The following is a 16856-nucleotide window of genomic DNA, read 5'->3' as shown; positions in this document are numbered from 1 at the left end:
GGTAGGGGTAGGGGTCTATCAAGGATCAGTCCTCAACCCTCTCTTATTCATCATAATCCTCCAGGCAACAACAGAGGAATTCAAGACAGGATGCCCCTGGGAGCTTCTCTACACTGATGACCTTGCTCAAATAGCTGAAGCACTATCAGAACTAGAAGAAAAGTTTCAGGTGTGGAAACAAGGTCTAGAATCAATGGGCCTTAGAGTCAATCTAGCAAAAACCAGTCTTAATAAGTGGGAAGGCAGACAAAAAACAAATCCTTTGAGATAGATGATCCTGCTCGATCTGTAGAAAAGGCGTAGGTGCAGTAATATCAAAGGAAGGCTAACTGAGAAGATAGTGTTTGTGTGTGGCAAATGCTCAGAGGCAAGAAACACAGAAAATGTGCAGAAAACAATTTCCATCACATGCCAGGTGGAAAAACTACTAGTTGATAGCTTCTGGTACCTAGGTGACCAAGTCAGTAGCAGGGGTGGATGTTCTGAGAGTGTAGCTGCTACAATAAGAATAGACTGGGAAAAGTTCAGAGAGCTTCTACCTCTGCTAGTGACAAAGGGCTTCTCGCTCATAGTAAAAGGTAGTGAAAAAATGGTCTGTGACTGTTGAGGACATGCATAAGTGTGCAAGAAATGAATCTAGTATGCTCTGCTGGATGTGTAATGTCAGTGTGCATACACTGACATTACACAGAGTGAGCGCTCTGAGAGAAAGTTTGAACATAAGAAGCATCAGGTGTGGCTGCAAGAGAGACGACTGCGCTGGTATGGTCATGTGTTGGATATGGATGAGGACAGCTCTGTGAAAAAGTGTCACACCCTAGTAGTAGAGGGAACCTGTGAAAGAGGTAGACCCAGGAAGACCTGGGATGAGGTGATGAAGCATGACCTTCGAAGGCTGGACCTCATTGAGGCGATGACGAGTGACTGAGACCTTTCGAGATATGCTGTTCTTGAGAAGACCCAGCAAGCCAAGTGTGACTGTAACCATGGCCTATGCCAGTGCAGCATAACTGGTCCATTTAAGAGTACCCTTCAAACATTGGGCAATAAACCTTACTTGCGAAGACCTGTTGAGTCAATTAAAGTCATTGTCGTGGCTGATGCCACTACCATCTGACTAGTGCCTGTTCTGGTGGCATGTAAAAAGTACCATTCAAGCATGGTCAATGTCAGTGTCACCTGGCATCCAGCTGTAGAAACCATGCCAGATCAGATTCGATCAGACATTAAACTATAATGATGATGATGATGAAGAAACTACTTGAGTGTTCCATATAATAACCAAGTCACTATTGCAACTTGGTTTAAAAAAATTCTAGTTGTGAAACATGGACCTTGAAAGCGTCCTCCAATGGAGGTATGCCAAGCTTGTCTATTTTTCAACAGCAAGAAAACACAAACATGATTGATTACCAAGAAAATATTATTAAACCACACTCCCTTTATTCATGATTATCACTTAGCTAGAGCTCCGACAATCACTCCAACTGATGAGTGTCACTATCTGAGACCACCTCTCCTGGTAAAAGCACAGTCTTAATATTGTTAAGACTGCTTCCACATGGCTGGCCCTTCTCTTCAGAGCCCGAAGATACTTCAACATCCAACAGTTATTGAAACTCTACAAAGATCAGGTAAGTTCCAACTGTCATGTAATAACAGTGCTAGCAATCTCCAATGAATATAAAAGCTTAAGCTTTAACACTAGTTTCTAAAAATAACTTGTGCCTTGCCATCACAGCCAATAGATGATGTGCATTGTTGTGATAACTAAAATGTCAATATTCCAAGAGAGTGACTAAAAGAATAGAGAAACAGAGAAAGGAAAGAAGTTTATGTGTGCGTGTGCCTGCGTTAGAAGGACTGAAGACATGACTGTATTGTTACCTGTGAATGTTCCCTTTCTTCAGAAAGATTCTTGCAGGTCTCTTCATACTGTTTCTGGAGACTTTCAAGACGCTGCTTCATACGCAACACTTCAGCCTCAGCAACTTCGACACGAGCAACAGAAATTTCTTTTTCCTTCCGCAAAAATCTGGGAAAATAATAGAAGTAGACTTTACTATGCTCTGATTACATAAAACAGGATTATCTACCAACTGCAATACATAAAATTGGATTAACAATAGTTATATAAAATAAGATTATCACTAAACTGTGATTGTATAAAATCAAGTTCTTACAAACTGTGAAATATAAATTGCTATAAATATAATGTATAAAATTGCTTATCAGTGAATATAACATACAAATTTAGGTTTCCACTGTGTTATATAAATTCACATTACCATTAGACAATATATAAATTGAGTTACCACTAATCACTATGTGTTTGAAAAGTTCACTTCCCAACCACAGAATAAGAGGAGAATTGTAGAGAAGAATTTTGAAAAAGCATAAATGAGTAGAATAAAAACAAAAATAGTAGAACAATTATCACAAACCTGATGACCTCAAGGAGTTGTTCAGACGATTTTTCTTTCTCCTCCAGAGAAGTATTAAGGATACTGGAAGCCTCAGCTGACTTTTGAATATGAGCTACTTGCACAGATAACTGTGCAAGTTGTTCATGTAAAATATTATTTTGGTGAACAAGATCACTGCAACGTCCTTCAATCTGGCTGATTTCACTCTTCAATATTCTTTCTTGTTCAGCCCATGATGCCTTGAATGGTGGGGAGAAAAAACCAAAAAGCTATTATGATCATTTCCACTAACACTAACAGAGTAGAACATGAACTTTGTTTAAAAATTATAAAGCCCTGATGATACTTTTGTTTGATTTTACTGATTTAGATGTTATATGAGATAAAAGATGAACCTTATCTTTTACTCGTTTCAGTCATCAGACTGTGAGCTATGCTGGGACACTGCCTCAAAATTTTAGTTGAATGAATTGACACCAGTATATTTTTTTATGAGCCTGATACTTATTCTATCAGTCACTTTTGTTGGACAACTAAGTTACAGGGATGCAAACACACCAACACTGGTTGACAAGTGGTGGTGGTGGGAACAAACACAGACACATGATGATTGGCTTCTTTCAGTTTCTGTCTACCAAATCCACTCACAAGACTTTGGTCAGTCTGAGGCTATAGCAGAAGATACTTGCCAAAGGTGCTACACAGTGGGGTCAAACCCATTGCCACATGTCCACACCTGTGCCTATATTGAAAAATTTCCAAAAAACTTCACGCATCAGATGTTCCACTGTTTGGTTCGTCAACTATGGCATGCTTACAGAGGTTACAAGTGTAGTAACATAATTTTGTTTTTCTGAATACATGCTGAGAGACAGAGAGAGAAGGCAGCTAAACTTATACACAATATATTTAATGTATTACTACTATTATTGACTAGGTCATTCTGCTATTTTGTTTGAGTACTCTATTGAATTGTTATGATTCAGTGACTTTATTTAGCATACAAACTAAGTCTGCTTTTTTAGGTTATTTTCCAGAAAAGATTCTATCAAAAAACAGATGCTAACAAGGTGATTGTCACTTTATAGTTCTTCAGTTGCTTACATTGTTGAACTATCAACACTAACTAAATTGAAGGTTTCACCAATTTATATCACTATAGTCAGGAAATAAACTAATTATTGTTCAAACAGATAGTTGCAATATTCGTCTTTGTGATATTGTTTCCATGTGTGGTCTTGTATCCATATTCCTACTAGCAGAGAGAAAGAGAAATGAAGTTAATATTAACATTCCTGTTGTTTATGAATCACACCATAGTATTAATATTCATTTAGATTTACTCGCTTGTTCTTTTCTTTACTGTTTTGTTCACCTTTTTGCCAAATGCAACTTTGTTAGTTTATACGCTTAACCCTTTTGTTACTAACCAACCCACCAAATTTCGGGATATATAACCAAACTAAAATTTCAGCACAGACCTTGTTAGTACATTTGTGAAAACTTGTGGTGTCACTATGTAAGCAATTGAGTTACACTGTCCACCATTATTGTACATGATATTAGAGAGCTGTGTACTTTTGGAGATTTTTTGTCCCATTTTTCCCCCCACTTTGACTTCTTTTTAAGTTTCACTATGGACGAAAAGTGGATACCAGTTTCATATTGGCAAGCAGCAGTTTGAATTCAAAGTATTTTTGAAAAACAAGACATACAAGAATACATGGTAAACATAAAAACCATGTGTGATAATAAGTCAGATATTTCTGAAACAATTCTGTGTGTGTGTGTGTATGAATAAATAAATTTGATCTATAGATTTTTTTTTGGCAAATTTACCTTGTTTTACTTTGTTCTATTTACCTTTAAGATGTGTGTGACAAAGTTTGATTAATTATATGTTTGTGTATTTATATGCGGTGTGAGTTTATATCATTTAGTCGATTTAATTTCCTAGTTTTCATCAAAAACAAATTCCAGTACTTTGTTCTATTTTTATTTTATGGTACACCTATTTTTTGTTTTACCTTTATGGTACACCTGTCTTATGTGCATTAAGTTCAACTTATAGATAATTCAGTAATTTGCACAGGTTTTCTATGTTAAAATTTTGTTGTATATTCAGTTGAATATTAGCTAAAAACTCATTTTCTATACTGATGTTCAAACAAAATTTAAATGACTTTATATTTTGCTAAATTTACCTGTAATTAGATTTGCTTTGAGACAAAAATTATGAAATATATTTGGTTAAAAAGCTTTTGATAAATTGTGTTCCAAAAATAAGAATATTGTGAAATAAAAAGTTGTTTCATGAAACCAATATAAATTCAAGATTATTTTAGAATTTAATTGAAACATATAAAGGGTGTATTTTGGTTAGAAATATAGTAATAAAAGGGTTAAAAAACAAATATCAAAAAAACTATCAACACATGGAAATTGTACAAAAGAATTTTTATGAAAATAACAAAAGAAAGCTTACTTTTGCCTCATTCAATGTTTTTAAGTTTTGCTCTCCCTCTTTTTTGGCAGTTTCTAATTTATTTGTAAAATCTGCTGACTGTAAATATATAAAGGTTTTAACATTATAGACAGAAAAATGAGACAGAATCTGGAGTATAACCACATATTTTTCCTAGTCCTTCTCTTTCGCAATTATTTTCCAATAGAAATATATAGCATCTTTTTTCACTTAGTTATTATTCATTTTCATTACATACTCATATCGATGCAATCAATACTCCTGCAAATAACAGCTGATGTCTCTAATAAGTTGTTATAAGCAAATCATTGGCAGCCATACTGACTAAAAAAGATAATACCAATCTGCTATAGTCACAAATCTCAGTAGCTTGAACCGAATGTCAATAGTTAACTGAAGATTTAAATGAGAGCTACTTAGTTAAGGAGTTTGCTTCCCAACCACATGATTTTGGGTTCAGTACCACCGTGTGACATCGTGTCTTCTACAGCCCATTATATGAGTGTGTGTGTGTGTCCCACCACCTTGACAATTTAGAAGTTCAACTAAAAAGAGGCCAATAGCATATGTACCAAGTTTAAAAAATTAGCACCAGGGGTCAATTTGTTTGCCTAAACCCTCCAAAGTGGTCCCCAGCACGACAGCAAGCCAATGATTGAGATTTATTTGCCTAAACCCACCAAGCAGCATAATGACTGAAACAAGTAAAAAAAAGATACTAAATGTACAAACATATTTATGTAAAGAGGTCTTTCAGCTTTTACTAGTTACAGTCATTGAACTGTGGCTATGCTGGGACATCTGCTCGAAGGGTTTAATCAAACAAATCAACCCCAGTACTTATTTTTCAAACATGATACTTATTGTATTGGTTTCTTTCATTGAACTGTAAGTTATAACAGAATAAACAAACCAACATCAGCTGTCCAGCAGTGGTCATACACATACATAACAGGCTACTTTCAGTTTTGACCTACCAAATGCACTCACACCGCTACGGCTAGCCTGGGGCTGTAGTAGAAGACACTTGCCCAAGATGCCATGCATGTGCCTATATAGATACATCATCATACTAAGGGATGAGAAGCCTGAACTATGAGAGGTGGGAGTGGCAGTGCAGATTCTTGTAAAAGATCTGCATGGCTATTCACATTTAGTAGGGGGGTGGGAAGAGAAAATGACAGTAGGATATGTAAGAGATAGATGGCAGCCATAAGGTGCCTAGACGGTCCCATAAGGCACAAGGTGAGTTGAATCAGTTTGCAAGACTGTATGGGAAAGAGAAGATGGGATGTGGAGGCAGACTGAAGGGTGGATGAGCAAGTTGGGGGAGATAGATGGATGCAGAAAAGTGAAATGTGGTGGGGGAATGCAGCAGGATGATACAACTGTCAGGGAGTGAGGACAAGAGAGGGATGACTAAGCAAGTTTATTGTAAAGTGAATAACTAAGATTTGTTAAAATGGGGAAAAGAGTACTTTGGAGATGTTAGGTTAAAATTCTAGAAATAATAGAAAATGTAATTGTCTCTCATTTTCTTGGAAAGTTTTCAACACATTCTAATGACAGCTATGATATTTCATTGTTTTCCTTTTAAAGTAAAGCTGATAAGAGACCTATTTTTTTTTTGTTGTAGTGGTGCAGTAAAATTTATGGAAAACACTATAGTAGATTGGTAGTATTTCTCACATGAATAATTGTTAATGTTGTTCTTTAGCCCTGGGTCAAGCTTGAACAAGTAAATCTAGAGTGAAAACTGCTCCAATCATTACCATCTGATCAGTTTTGTACACCAGGGGCTATACTGTCTAAAGTGTTATTTCTTTTTTAGACAATAGGATGTGGTTTGTAGGAGATTTGGATGCTAACACAGTGATACTGAAGTTTAAACTAAGAACTAAATAGTCCACTATATCTATAACTATAAAAGAGAGTTTACATGATGTGTGTATGTGTGCCTATGTTCCTTATGCTTTCCAAAACCGAGTTGCCAATTTTGACATATGGGTATCAAAAGATTCAGTACTATTTCTGTTACCAACTAAGCTTTATCTTCATTGATATATTTCCATTACAAAAATTTAAAATTATAATCTTTTCCATAACTCAACTATCGTAAACATTTTATACGACAACGATGACATCACATTTTCTATGAGTGTGTACCGTAAAAGACATACATCATTACGACACAAACCATGACTCTGTCTCTCACGCATGCACACACACACACACACACACACGCCCATACATCTTATTTTTACCAAATAACCGAGTGAAATACAAAATGAGGAAAAGACAGAGAAACAAGACAAAGAAACAGAGACAGAAAACAAGCTTCTATAGAAGTTGAAAGATGGATAGCAAATGAAAGACAGATACCGATGTTTCATCCCCTATGTATGTTCTATAGTTGAAAGCGAAAGAAAGCCAGAACAAAATTGATACTCTATGTTCTATAGGTGAAGGTGAAAGAAAGCGGCACAAAGACGAGAGGAAAGTGGGGGAGAAGGGAACACCAAGAACCCCAGAAATGAGGTTGTGTCGTACAATTTTAAGGTCATTTCACTTTTGTCCCATGTTTCAGGCATTATCTTTCTCTTTCAATTTCTCATTATAATGTACGGTGACCTTCTGCTGTTAACACATTACAACTACATTTCCTTCTTTTGGAATTAAGAAAGGTATGTAAAAATAACTTCCTTTGGCGCACATGCACACACACACACAGAGTTAAAGTTCTGTATGAATTATGTTACTTTTTGCTATGTGCTAAATTACAGCTCAAATCCGATGGAAATTACCTTTTCCTATTCTGTCATTCCTGTTTGTAAGGAGCGTATTTCAAAAACTGATCTTCCATTTAAACTTACAAGGAAGTTATCTCAGAAACCCTGTCCTTTACCTGTTGTTTCTAGCATGTCTGAGATGATATTTGCATACCCCCCACCAACTTGTTTCTTTCCTCAATTTACTCACATTCCTATGTCTCCCATACAGGAGATTTGCATTTCGCCTGGACGCAGGTAGCCGATGGGTGGCTGAAAATTTAAATTTTCAAAAACAAATTATATTTCCCACATCTCTGTATTTTTCCATGTGCATAAAAAACCAAATTTGGAAAACAGTCTAAAATTAGGAAATTTTGATGGGGAGTGGGGAAATTATAATTTTGAAAACAAGATTTCTGGCCAAAATCATATTAACCCCATTTTATTCCATGAAACAGTACATAGTTTGTGATCCTTCTTAAGAAAATAAATCACTTTCACACAAATTGTACCCACCCCCTTCACTTCTGGACAAACAATAACATCCATTACGCCAGTAATCCACTCCACTATATATCAGCTAACAGAATGCATTATGCTTATCAAGACAGAGCATAGCCAAATCATTCACAGTTTACCGCTTCTCGAAATAATGGTATACAAATTGACATATGCATTTTCCCCCATCTTTTTGTTCATTACTCAAAAGTCAAATTATACAAAGCACAACTTCAAATTGTTATGTCTTCTATCTTATATGTTCGCTCTTTTCAGCCATGCCACCAAAACAAAGACATTCTCATATATCTCCGCAAACAAGGGCTGCAAAGAAAACTACCTCTATTCGTGGTCAAGAAAACTCACTTCAGCAATGCCCAAATGTGTAATATTGTGTCTGGGATGAATGCACGATGACACACTAGAAGCCCAAGATAGGTCACTAAGGGATATTAGAAACAGTACTGCTGTTTGAGGGGGGGGGGGCTTAACTGTCGTCCTCACAGGGGATTTCCGTCAAACATTACCAGTCATACCATAGGGTACGCAAGCTGTCAACATCTATGTGTGTCTGATTCTTTTACCTCTGTGGAGGTTTGTTCTTCAGCTTTCATCAAGCAACAATATATGAGCTCATCTCTACAACGACGCCTTCGCTGAGGGATTCTTTCATCAACTTATACTAATTGGAAATTGCGCTTTACCGTTGAATAACACCCTGCAACAGCAGGTACTGCAATGTGGGCACATGGTGTCTACATTGGTCGAGCTTAAAGAAAAGGTATTTCCCACATTGCAATCAACTTTAAAAACATAGCATGGTTCGCAGAGAGAGCTATTTTAGCACCTCAGAATGAAAGTATTGATAAAGTAATCCATGAACTCCTCCACATTCTATCTGGAGATGCTTCAATGTGTGTCTCCTTTGATACTACTGTCAATAAACATGCCACTGTTGACTATCCAGTTGAATTACTCAACTCTCTACAACCCACAGGACTGCCACCACATTAGTTTTTTCTAAAGAAAGTTGCACCGAGGCATTTCAACCCACCACGACTATGCAATGGTACATGATTGACTATAACTACAATTAGAAGTCATGTCCTACAAGCAACCATTATTGCCCGCTGCCATTGAGGAGAGATCATATACATTCCATGCATGTCCCTTATTCATTCAAATGTGCCATTTCAATTCAAGCTCCACCAGTTCTTCGTACAATTATGCTTCACTATAACAATAAAAGCCCAGGGTCAAACTTTAAAAATTGTGGGTCTCAATTTACAAATACTCTGCTTTTCTCATAGACAACTATATATCGCATGCTCTTGAGTTAGCAGTGCAGATGACTTGTATATTTATTCTATCAATACTAAGCTTACACAAAGCATAGTTTACCAGAAGCATCGTCAGTTTCACTTAACATATGTTGAAGTGTGCAGTCTGCCCAAACATTAGAGATGATGCTTTTCACATTGAAGCAGCTTTCTTTCCATGTACCTTACTTTCTGCAATACGGATACCTCTACATCCTCATATGTCATCCAATCCTTTAAATCTGTAGGTCTAGGTAATTCTGGGGGCAATATTAGAATTTCCTTCTTATTTAAGCTGCCATTCTACAGGTTTTTGGTGTCAACAATTTCATCATTGTTCATCACAAAATGACCGAAAGACATGTTTATAAAGAAGAATTGTTTGTTTAACACTCCTCTTGTGCCAATTCTACCCATAAGAAAGAAACAAATAATACAATGTGGCTGTAGGTCATAACACCTGAGCAATGCCGAGATGCATTGATAGATAACTATAAAGATTAATATTATTGATATTTACATTCTTCTTCAATGCTGATAGAGCTTCCATATCTGCAGCATGCAATATAAGTTCCCTCTGATATTTGTCCTGAGCCTGAAATGAAACAAAAGACAGGTGTAAATACACACGAAACAGTTGAGAGAAAGCAACTGTACTGTCATGCAAAAAGATGATGGTTGTGTAATATGATAGCAGCTGTATAAGATGACAGTAATTGTGCAATATGACAATAATTGCACATGATGACTTCTGTGCAAGTTTCAGCAATAAAACTGAAAATAAATAAATAAATAGATATGGATTTTATTATGTCCAGTCGTATCCAAAATTAAATAAGACAATATGACTTCAGTAACAATAAATAACAAATCCTTATTTCTGAATTCAACTAAAATTTTTTGGATGAAATTTTCTAATCATACAGAACCAAATATTCAATGGAATAACAGGTTTAGGTTGAAATATGATTGTGTTAGTAGGGTTTGTGTATCCCTATGTCCCAATATACTGGTAAAAGCTTTACTGCAGGGAAGTGTAATGTGAGGGATCTGATTAGGCATGCACAGCCTTCTTCAGAAAGCAGGCTGGATTAAGATATGATCATCATGAGGGGGGGGGGGGGGGGGGGGGCTGCACTACTAAAAATATGAAAATCACTGCCAGAAGCTTTGAGTACCAGCAAAGCAGGTGTACAGTTGATGACAATGTTGTAATGTGAATTCTTTAATATGAAGGTATGACTTGAAGATGAGACCAATATATCAGCATAATCCTCACCTCAAAAATAATCTCAAGGTCTTGTTTAATAAGAATTCAAGTTGACACAATACAATAGAATAGAGTTGTATTAAGTGTATTCTAAGAAGGAATAGATTCTATTGTTTTGGGCCAGGGATTTTTGTCCAAACCTACTTGACATATTACTTTCTACTTTATTCATTTTTAAAAAAATTTCTTTTAGTTATTTGACTACAGCCATGCTGGAGTACACCTTAAGGGGTTTTAATCAAACAAATCAACCCCAGGACTTATTCTTTGTAAGCGTAGTACTTATTCTATCAGTCTCTTTTGCCAAATTGCTAAGTTATGGGGACATAAACACACCAATATTGATTGTCACGCAATGGTGAAGGGACAAACACAGTCACACACACACACACATATATATATATATATATATATATATTAGGGTTATGACCTTTTCACAACCCAATAATCCTATACTGTAATTCAATGAACAATTTCATAAAAGTCAGGAAACTAACATTTATTTTGCTTTATTTGAAAAAAAAGTCACCCCCAACTTAAGAAATCAATCACCACTTTTGACCCAAATCATGCAAAATTCTAAGTGGGGTGGGGTCCATAATGCCTGCTCAAGTTTTTACCAAACTTGGTGTGCTGACTCAATGCAGCGTAGAAATAGTATATCTGAAATTTCAGCTTTCTAGTTGAGGTGGTTTCAGAGTTATGGGCTTTTAAAACTATAATCACTAGGTGGCATTACATTCACATTTCAGTGTTTCTGCTGCCTAAGTCCTTGGAAACACAAGAGAGATGTGGAATAAAAGTGTATTTATATATTTTTAAGATTACTGAATTGAAATTGCTCTATGCAAAGGTTCAAAACTAGGCTATTTTAAGACAGAGGTCACTACAAGCATTCAATAACATACAAAATTAAAAACACTACATATTCTAAATAAGTATGTAAGAAAAGGGGTGCTGAATTTTAGCAAATTTTTAAACGTAACAAAGAATTAATAAATTTTGTTATATAAAATAAATCGAAGCTGAAGTTTCTCCTTTTTACAAACATTATAAAGATCTTGAAAGCACTTCATTGCCCGTTCTGCATTCTGATTTGTTCTGGGAATTTCCGGTTTTGATGGTTCTCAACTACAAAAGTTTTTTACAGAGTTCAATGCTTTTTAACCCTTTCGTTACCATATTTCTAACCAAATTACACCCCTTATGTGTTTCAATTAATTTCTAACATAATCATAAATTTAGGCTGGTTTCATTAAACAACTCTAACTTTTTTATTTATCAACATATTAATGTGATTTTTGGAAGATAAATTAACGAAAGGTTCTCAACCAATTCTATACCAAAATTTTTGTCACAAAGTGACTTTAATTACAGGTAAATACAGGTAAATTCAACAAAATATAAAATTATTAAAATTTTTGTTCAAACATCGCTACAGAAAATGGGTTATTAGCTAATATTCAATTGGGTATACAACAAAATATTATTATAGAAGAGTTGTGCACATTACTGGATTTATTACTGTCTCTTTTGCCAGTATAAAATTAAAATCCAGAGCAGTACCCAGTATTTGATTCACAAATCTTTTCCAAACTTTGATCCCCCATTTTGTGCGCTTTCCTGGCATATACTGTTGAAAACGCACTCGGCCTTTATAGCCCACCATATCCTTATCTATAAACTGTTTTATATGTGCTTTGAACACAGTCAATGAGGGGTCTTATTTTAAATAAGGGATCAAAGTCTGGTTTTCCACGTACTGGTGTACTGCTCGTGTCTCTTACATGTAGATATTGAGTCAATTTTAAAAACCGTATCCTCGTCATTATACTTGAGACATATTTGTCTCCAAAGCGTTCATCACTACTCCAGTAATTTGTTATTCTAGGTAACTTTCTAATGCCCATAATAATATTTATGGCAAAATATGCTTTAATTTCATTCAAGTTTATGGGAAACCACAAACTATCCTTTTTTACGCTTTGTTTACATTTAGCGTAACGGTTTGTTTCCGCCGTAATCAATTCAAATAGGCACATCGGAAAAAGCAAAAAGAAATAGTCTAAAGCTTTACTCTCCTGGGTAAGACTGTGACTTGGTCCAGTTTCTTCAGAAAAATCACTGAAAGAAGGAGTCTTTAAATTTTCACTCCATTCAGGTACTAATTCATTCTCTTTATCGCTATCATCGGAGCTCTCGGATTCACTGCTTTCATTTTCGGAAAATGAAACCTCAGATTCATTATCAAATACCACGTGCTTTTTTTTTTTTTGTTACAGTTAGATTTATCAAGGTCTTCAACGGAAAATCCTTCGAATTCTGACTCGCTGCTTGACAGAATAAAATTCGTATCCATTTTTTTGTCAAGATTACAAATTTTGAAAACACAACAGGAACAAATTTGGAAAAAAATCTCCCAAAATTCACAAAATTAAAAAAACACGTCGATTGTTGTACAAAACTATAGCTGAACTGTTTACACAAATAATCACGTGTTTTCACGAATGTACTAACGAGATTTGCTCAGATATTCTCATTTAAATATGAATAGGTGATTACGGGCGGTTTTGGGCGGCTTGGTCACATGAACCAAAATTTTTTTCGGGCGGCTTTGGTAACGAAAGGTTTAATGAACTTGCAGGCTACCACATAACTTCTGATAATCATGTGCAATGAAGATTTGGTCAGTAAACCAAAAATCTGCCCAGCTATAAGAGACGAATCGACAAACATTGAGAAGCAAAACTCTTTCCTCTGGTAGAAGAATAAATGCCAAAAGAGCTAGTATTGCTTGAGAATTCCATCTTGCATTACTTAAGTTGGGTATTTTTTGAAACTTTACAGTAGGAAATTTGTCAATTTCTTTAAAGAAACAAAAAAACTCTGGTCAAATGAAATGGAAATTTCATGTCATCTCGCCATCCTTCTGATTCAGTAATCTTTTTTACACCATTGTTGAAATTAGCCTGGAGTTTCTCGTAATTACTTAGAAGCTCTGGGATGAATGTATATTCAATATTAGGAGATGACTTTTTTTTCCAAGGTAATTATTTATTACAACACAAAAGAACTCTATCAGGGATATGATGCTGATAACCAATAAAATGCAGTCCTTTCAAACCCTCCCCAGTGTTCACGCTTGTATCAACGACAATCATCTTTACATAGTTCCAGAGGCATTATGAATCCCGCTAAAATTTTGCATGATTTAGGTCAAAAGTGGTGTTAGATTTCTTCAGTTGGAGGTGACGTTTTTTTAAAAACCTTAAAATAAATGTCATGTTCCCTACTTATATGAAATTGTTTACTTTCAAAACAATCAAAATGTTATAACCCTTACATATATATACGACGGGTTTCTTTCAGTTTCCATCTACCAAATCCACTCACAAGGCTTTGGTTGGCCTGAAGCTATAGTAGAAAATGCTTGCTCAAGGTGTCACGCAGTGGGACTGAACCCAGAACCATGTGGTTGGTAAGAAAGCTTCTTACCACACAGCTATGCCTGCGCCCATTTGTACAAGACTACCATTTTACCTGTTTTTCAGGTATAGTTCAACTAGCACTACATTATATTATGTGTCTTCAGTCCACAACCCTTTAATGTCAAATTACAGATAAGCAAAACAATACCTCTGCAGCCAATTTAATCTGGTTCTCATATCCTTCCCGAGCAGCTTGCTCATTACTTATGGCTGTCTTTCGGCTCTGGATAGCTTCCTGTAGTTCATTCTGGAGATTTGAGAGTTGCTTACGAAGGTCAGAAACCTGTTCATAGGATGAAAATGATAAAGACAAAGTTTGTGTTAGTTATCATGCACAAATAAAGAGGAACTAAGAAACAACAACATTAGAGAAAAACGCAAAATGACATGTTGTAAAATCCTTGTTAAAGGAGTCAAAAACTCTGATGAGGATGAATATAATTTTGAAGCTAACAAGGCTCTACAGTAAAAGTGTCCTAATCGGATACTGAGAGATGATTAGTATAATTGCTGTATTTAATTATATATTTTGTATACACATCCCTACCAACACAGGTAGAGTCAAAAGACAATGGGACGTCACTGAATAGAGCAAAAAATTTTACGTGCTGGTCCCCTTATGGTTTTTTTTATAGATTCGCAGTTCCCTATGAAATGCAGGTTAATTAACATGAAAAAATGACATACATTCGTGTACCATAATTTCTGGGCTATGAACCGCACTAATCACAGACCCACAACCATGAAAACCACAATTTAATCCATGCAATACCCCATTGGGATACAATGAATACACATGAAAATATGGGGTATCAGTTGATCAATTGGTTACAAAACAAATGAGAAACGAAAAGTCTAAAAATATCCTCAGCATCTGGTATTAACTGTGTAACACCCATTTATGTCCATTTGGTAAAAGGAAACTGCAGGTCATATACTGACAACTACGGTATATATATGTACATAACTGTGGTTCTCGAGTTTTTTGCATCACCTTCCCCTTTCACCATGTTTGGGATGCTATTCCTCCCATTGTCAGGTCATTCCTCATATTGATTTTCTAAGAGGTGTATTTCAACCAATTTAGTTATTTTCAGCAGAAGTATTTTAATAGCATCCTAAAATGTACAGAAGTTTCTGCCAACTGGACCACTAGTATGCAGAGAAAATCACAATTTTAGTAGAAACACCATCTTCTCTTCCTCCCCTGAAGATCTGCCATCCCCTTTTTTTGAATCCCTGATACATAACAAAAAAAATTATACAAGAAATTATTTATTCACAAAACTAGACCATCTATTATTTTATTTACAGCAAAGTAACCAGCTCTTCTATGTTTGGTTCTGTTTTGGAGAAGGCAACCTTAATTTCTGGTGTGATAACTAGTTGATTTCATGACTTCATTTTGATGGAAAAGAGAGTGGGAAACACGGTCTCACACTCATAGGTGGTTGGAAATGACATCAGTACTTTAAGAGATATCTTTGCAACATCAAGATATGACAGTGCCATTTCAATCCAAAAGTAAAAAAAGCACAGTTCATGCTTTGATCATTGACCAAATCAATGAACTGCTCTTGAATTAAATTGGCTTATGTTAGTAGATTGCTAACAGAGAGTACAAAGGGGTTCCTGATAAAGTGGAAGTATTTGTAAAAGTCATGAAGATCAGGAAAATAAAGAGAATATTTCTCTGCCAAGTATTGACACGTGTTGCTTCATGAGTTCAATGGTATTGTCATTGACTTGAAGCTTGTTTTCATCAATAAACATGTTTAGTTGAGGAAATGATGCAAAGTTCTTTCTATCTAACTTTGGGTGCCAAAGTTGAAGCTTCATTTTGAAAGTAGTTTTTCATGAGAATGAAGCATGGTTATATCTTTCCCTTACAGTGAAAAATTAACAGTATACACTGACTTGAATATGACCACCAAAAATGCCAAGTAGATCAGAAAACAAACATCGAAGAATTTGGCATGCAAATCTGACCTGGTATATTGTAAAAAGTTGTGGACTTATTTTTGTAGAAGGAAGACCCTCTTTATAGTTTTTCCTCTCGAAAGCCATCTCATGTGAGTGCAACAGAAGCATTTCGAATTCAGAATCACTTTCTTTGCACAACTTAGCAAGTAGACAGGAGCTGAGTATGTTCGCTTTGATGAAATTCACCACTATAACCACATAATTCAGAACATTTTTTTAATTCATTAGGCATGGTCTTCACTTTTAGTGCTTGTTGATAAATTGTGCAGTGTGTACCAATAGCACCTGGTGAATTTTATTTCACCAAAGTCTGAAAACTGAAATGGCAACTAAGCATTTGGTTGATATCATGTGCCTCAAAAAAATTTGTCCACTTTGTTAAATATTTCCCTTGCAGTTGTTTTGGTGCTGAGGGTTTCGCAAGATAGGAGTTTGTCCTCCAGGTGATTGTTATGTACATAATATGCATGGACACAAAATTGGGTTATGTTGGCAACATCTGTCGTTTCATCAAGCTGGATCACAAAAAAGTGGTCTTAGAGACCAACTGTGACAGAATGTTATCAGATAGTTCAGTTATTCATTTGCTAACAGTATCGTTTGAAAGAGACGCATG

General features: G+C 35.6%; 1 protein-coding gene across 7 annotated transcripts in view; it reads right to left on the bottom strand.

Moving 5' to 3' along the window:
• Positions 1 to 16856, bottom strand: part of LOC106884301 (nucleoprotein TPR) — a 206099-nt gene that overhangs the window by 84204 nt on the left and 105039 nt on the right. For all 7 annotated transcript variants that reach the window (XM_089355144.1, XM_089355147.1, XM_089355146.1 and 4 more), the window contains exons 30-34: positions 14406 to 14540; positions 10020 to 10094; positions 4912 to 4989; positions 2445 to 2665; positions 1888 to 2035 (exon numbers count right to left, since the gene is read on the bottom strand). In XM_089355144.1, coding sequence (XP_089211270.1) covers positions 1888 to 2035; positions 2445 to 2665; positions 4912 to 4989; positions 10020 to 10094; positions 14406 to 14540 — 657 coding nt within the window. The remainder of the gene's footprint in view (positions 1 to 1887; positions 2036 to 2444; positions 2666 to 4911; positions 4990 to 10019; positions 10095 to 14405; positions 14541 to 16856) is intronic.

Source organism: Octopus bimaculoides, chromosome 7 (genome assembly GCF_046866305.1).
Source record: "Octopus bimaculoides isolate indiv1 chromosome 7, ASM4686630v1, whole genome shotgun sequence".
Taxonomy (NCBI): domain Eukaryota; kingdom Metazoa; phylum Mollusca; class Cephalopoda; order Octopoda; family Octopodidae; genus Octopus; species Octopus bimaculoides.
This window is presented reverse-complemented; position numbering and strand designations above follow the sequence as displayed.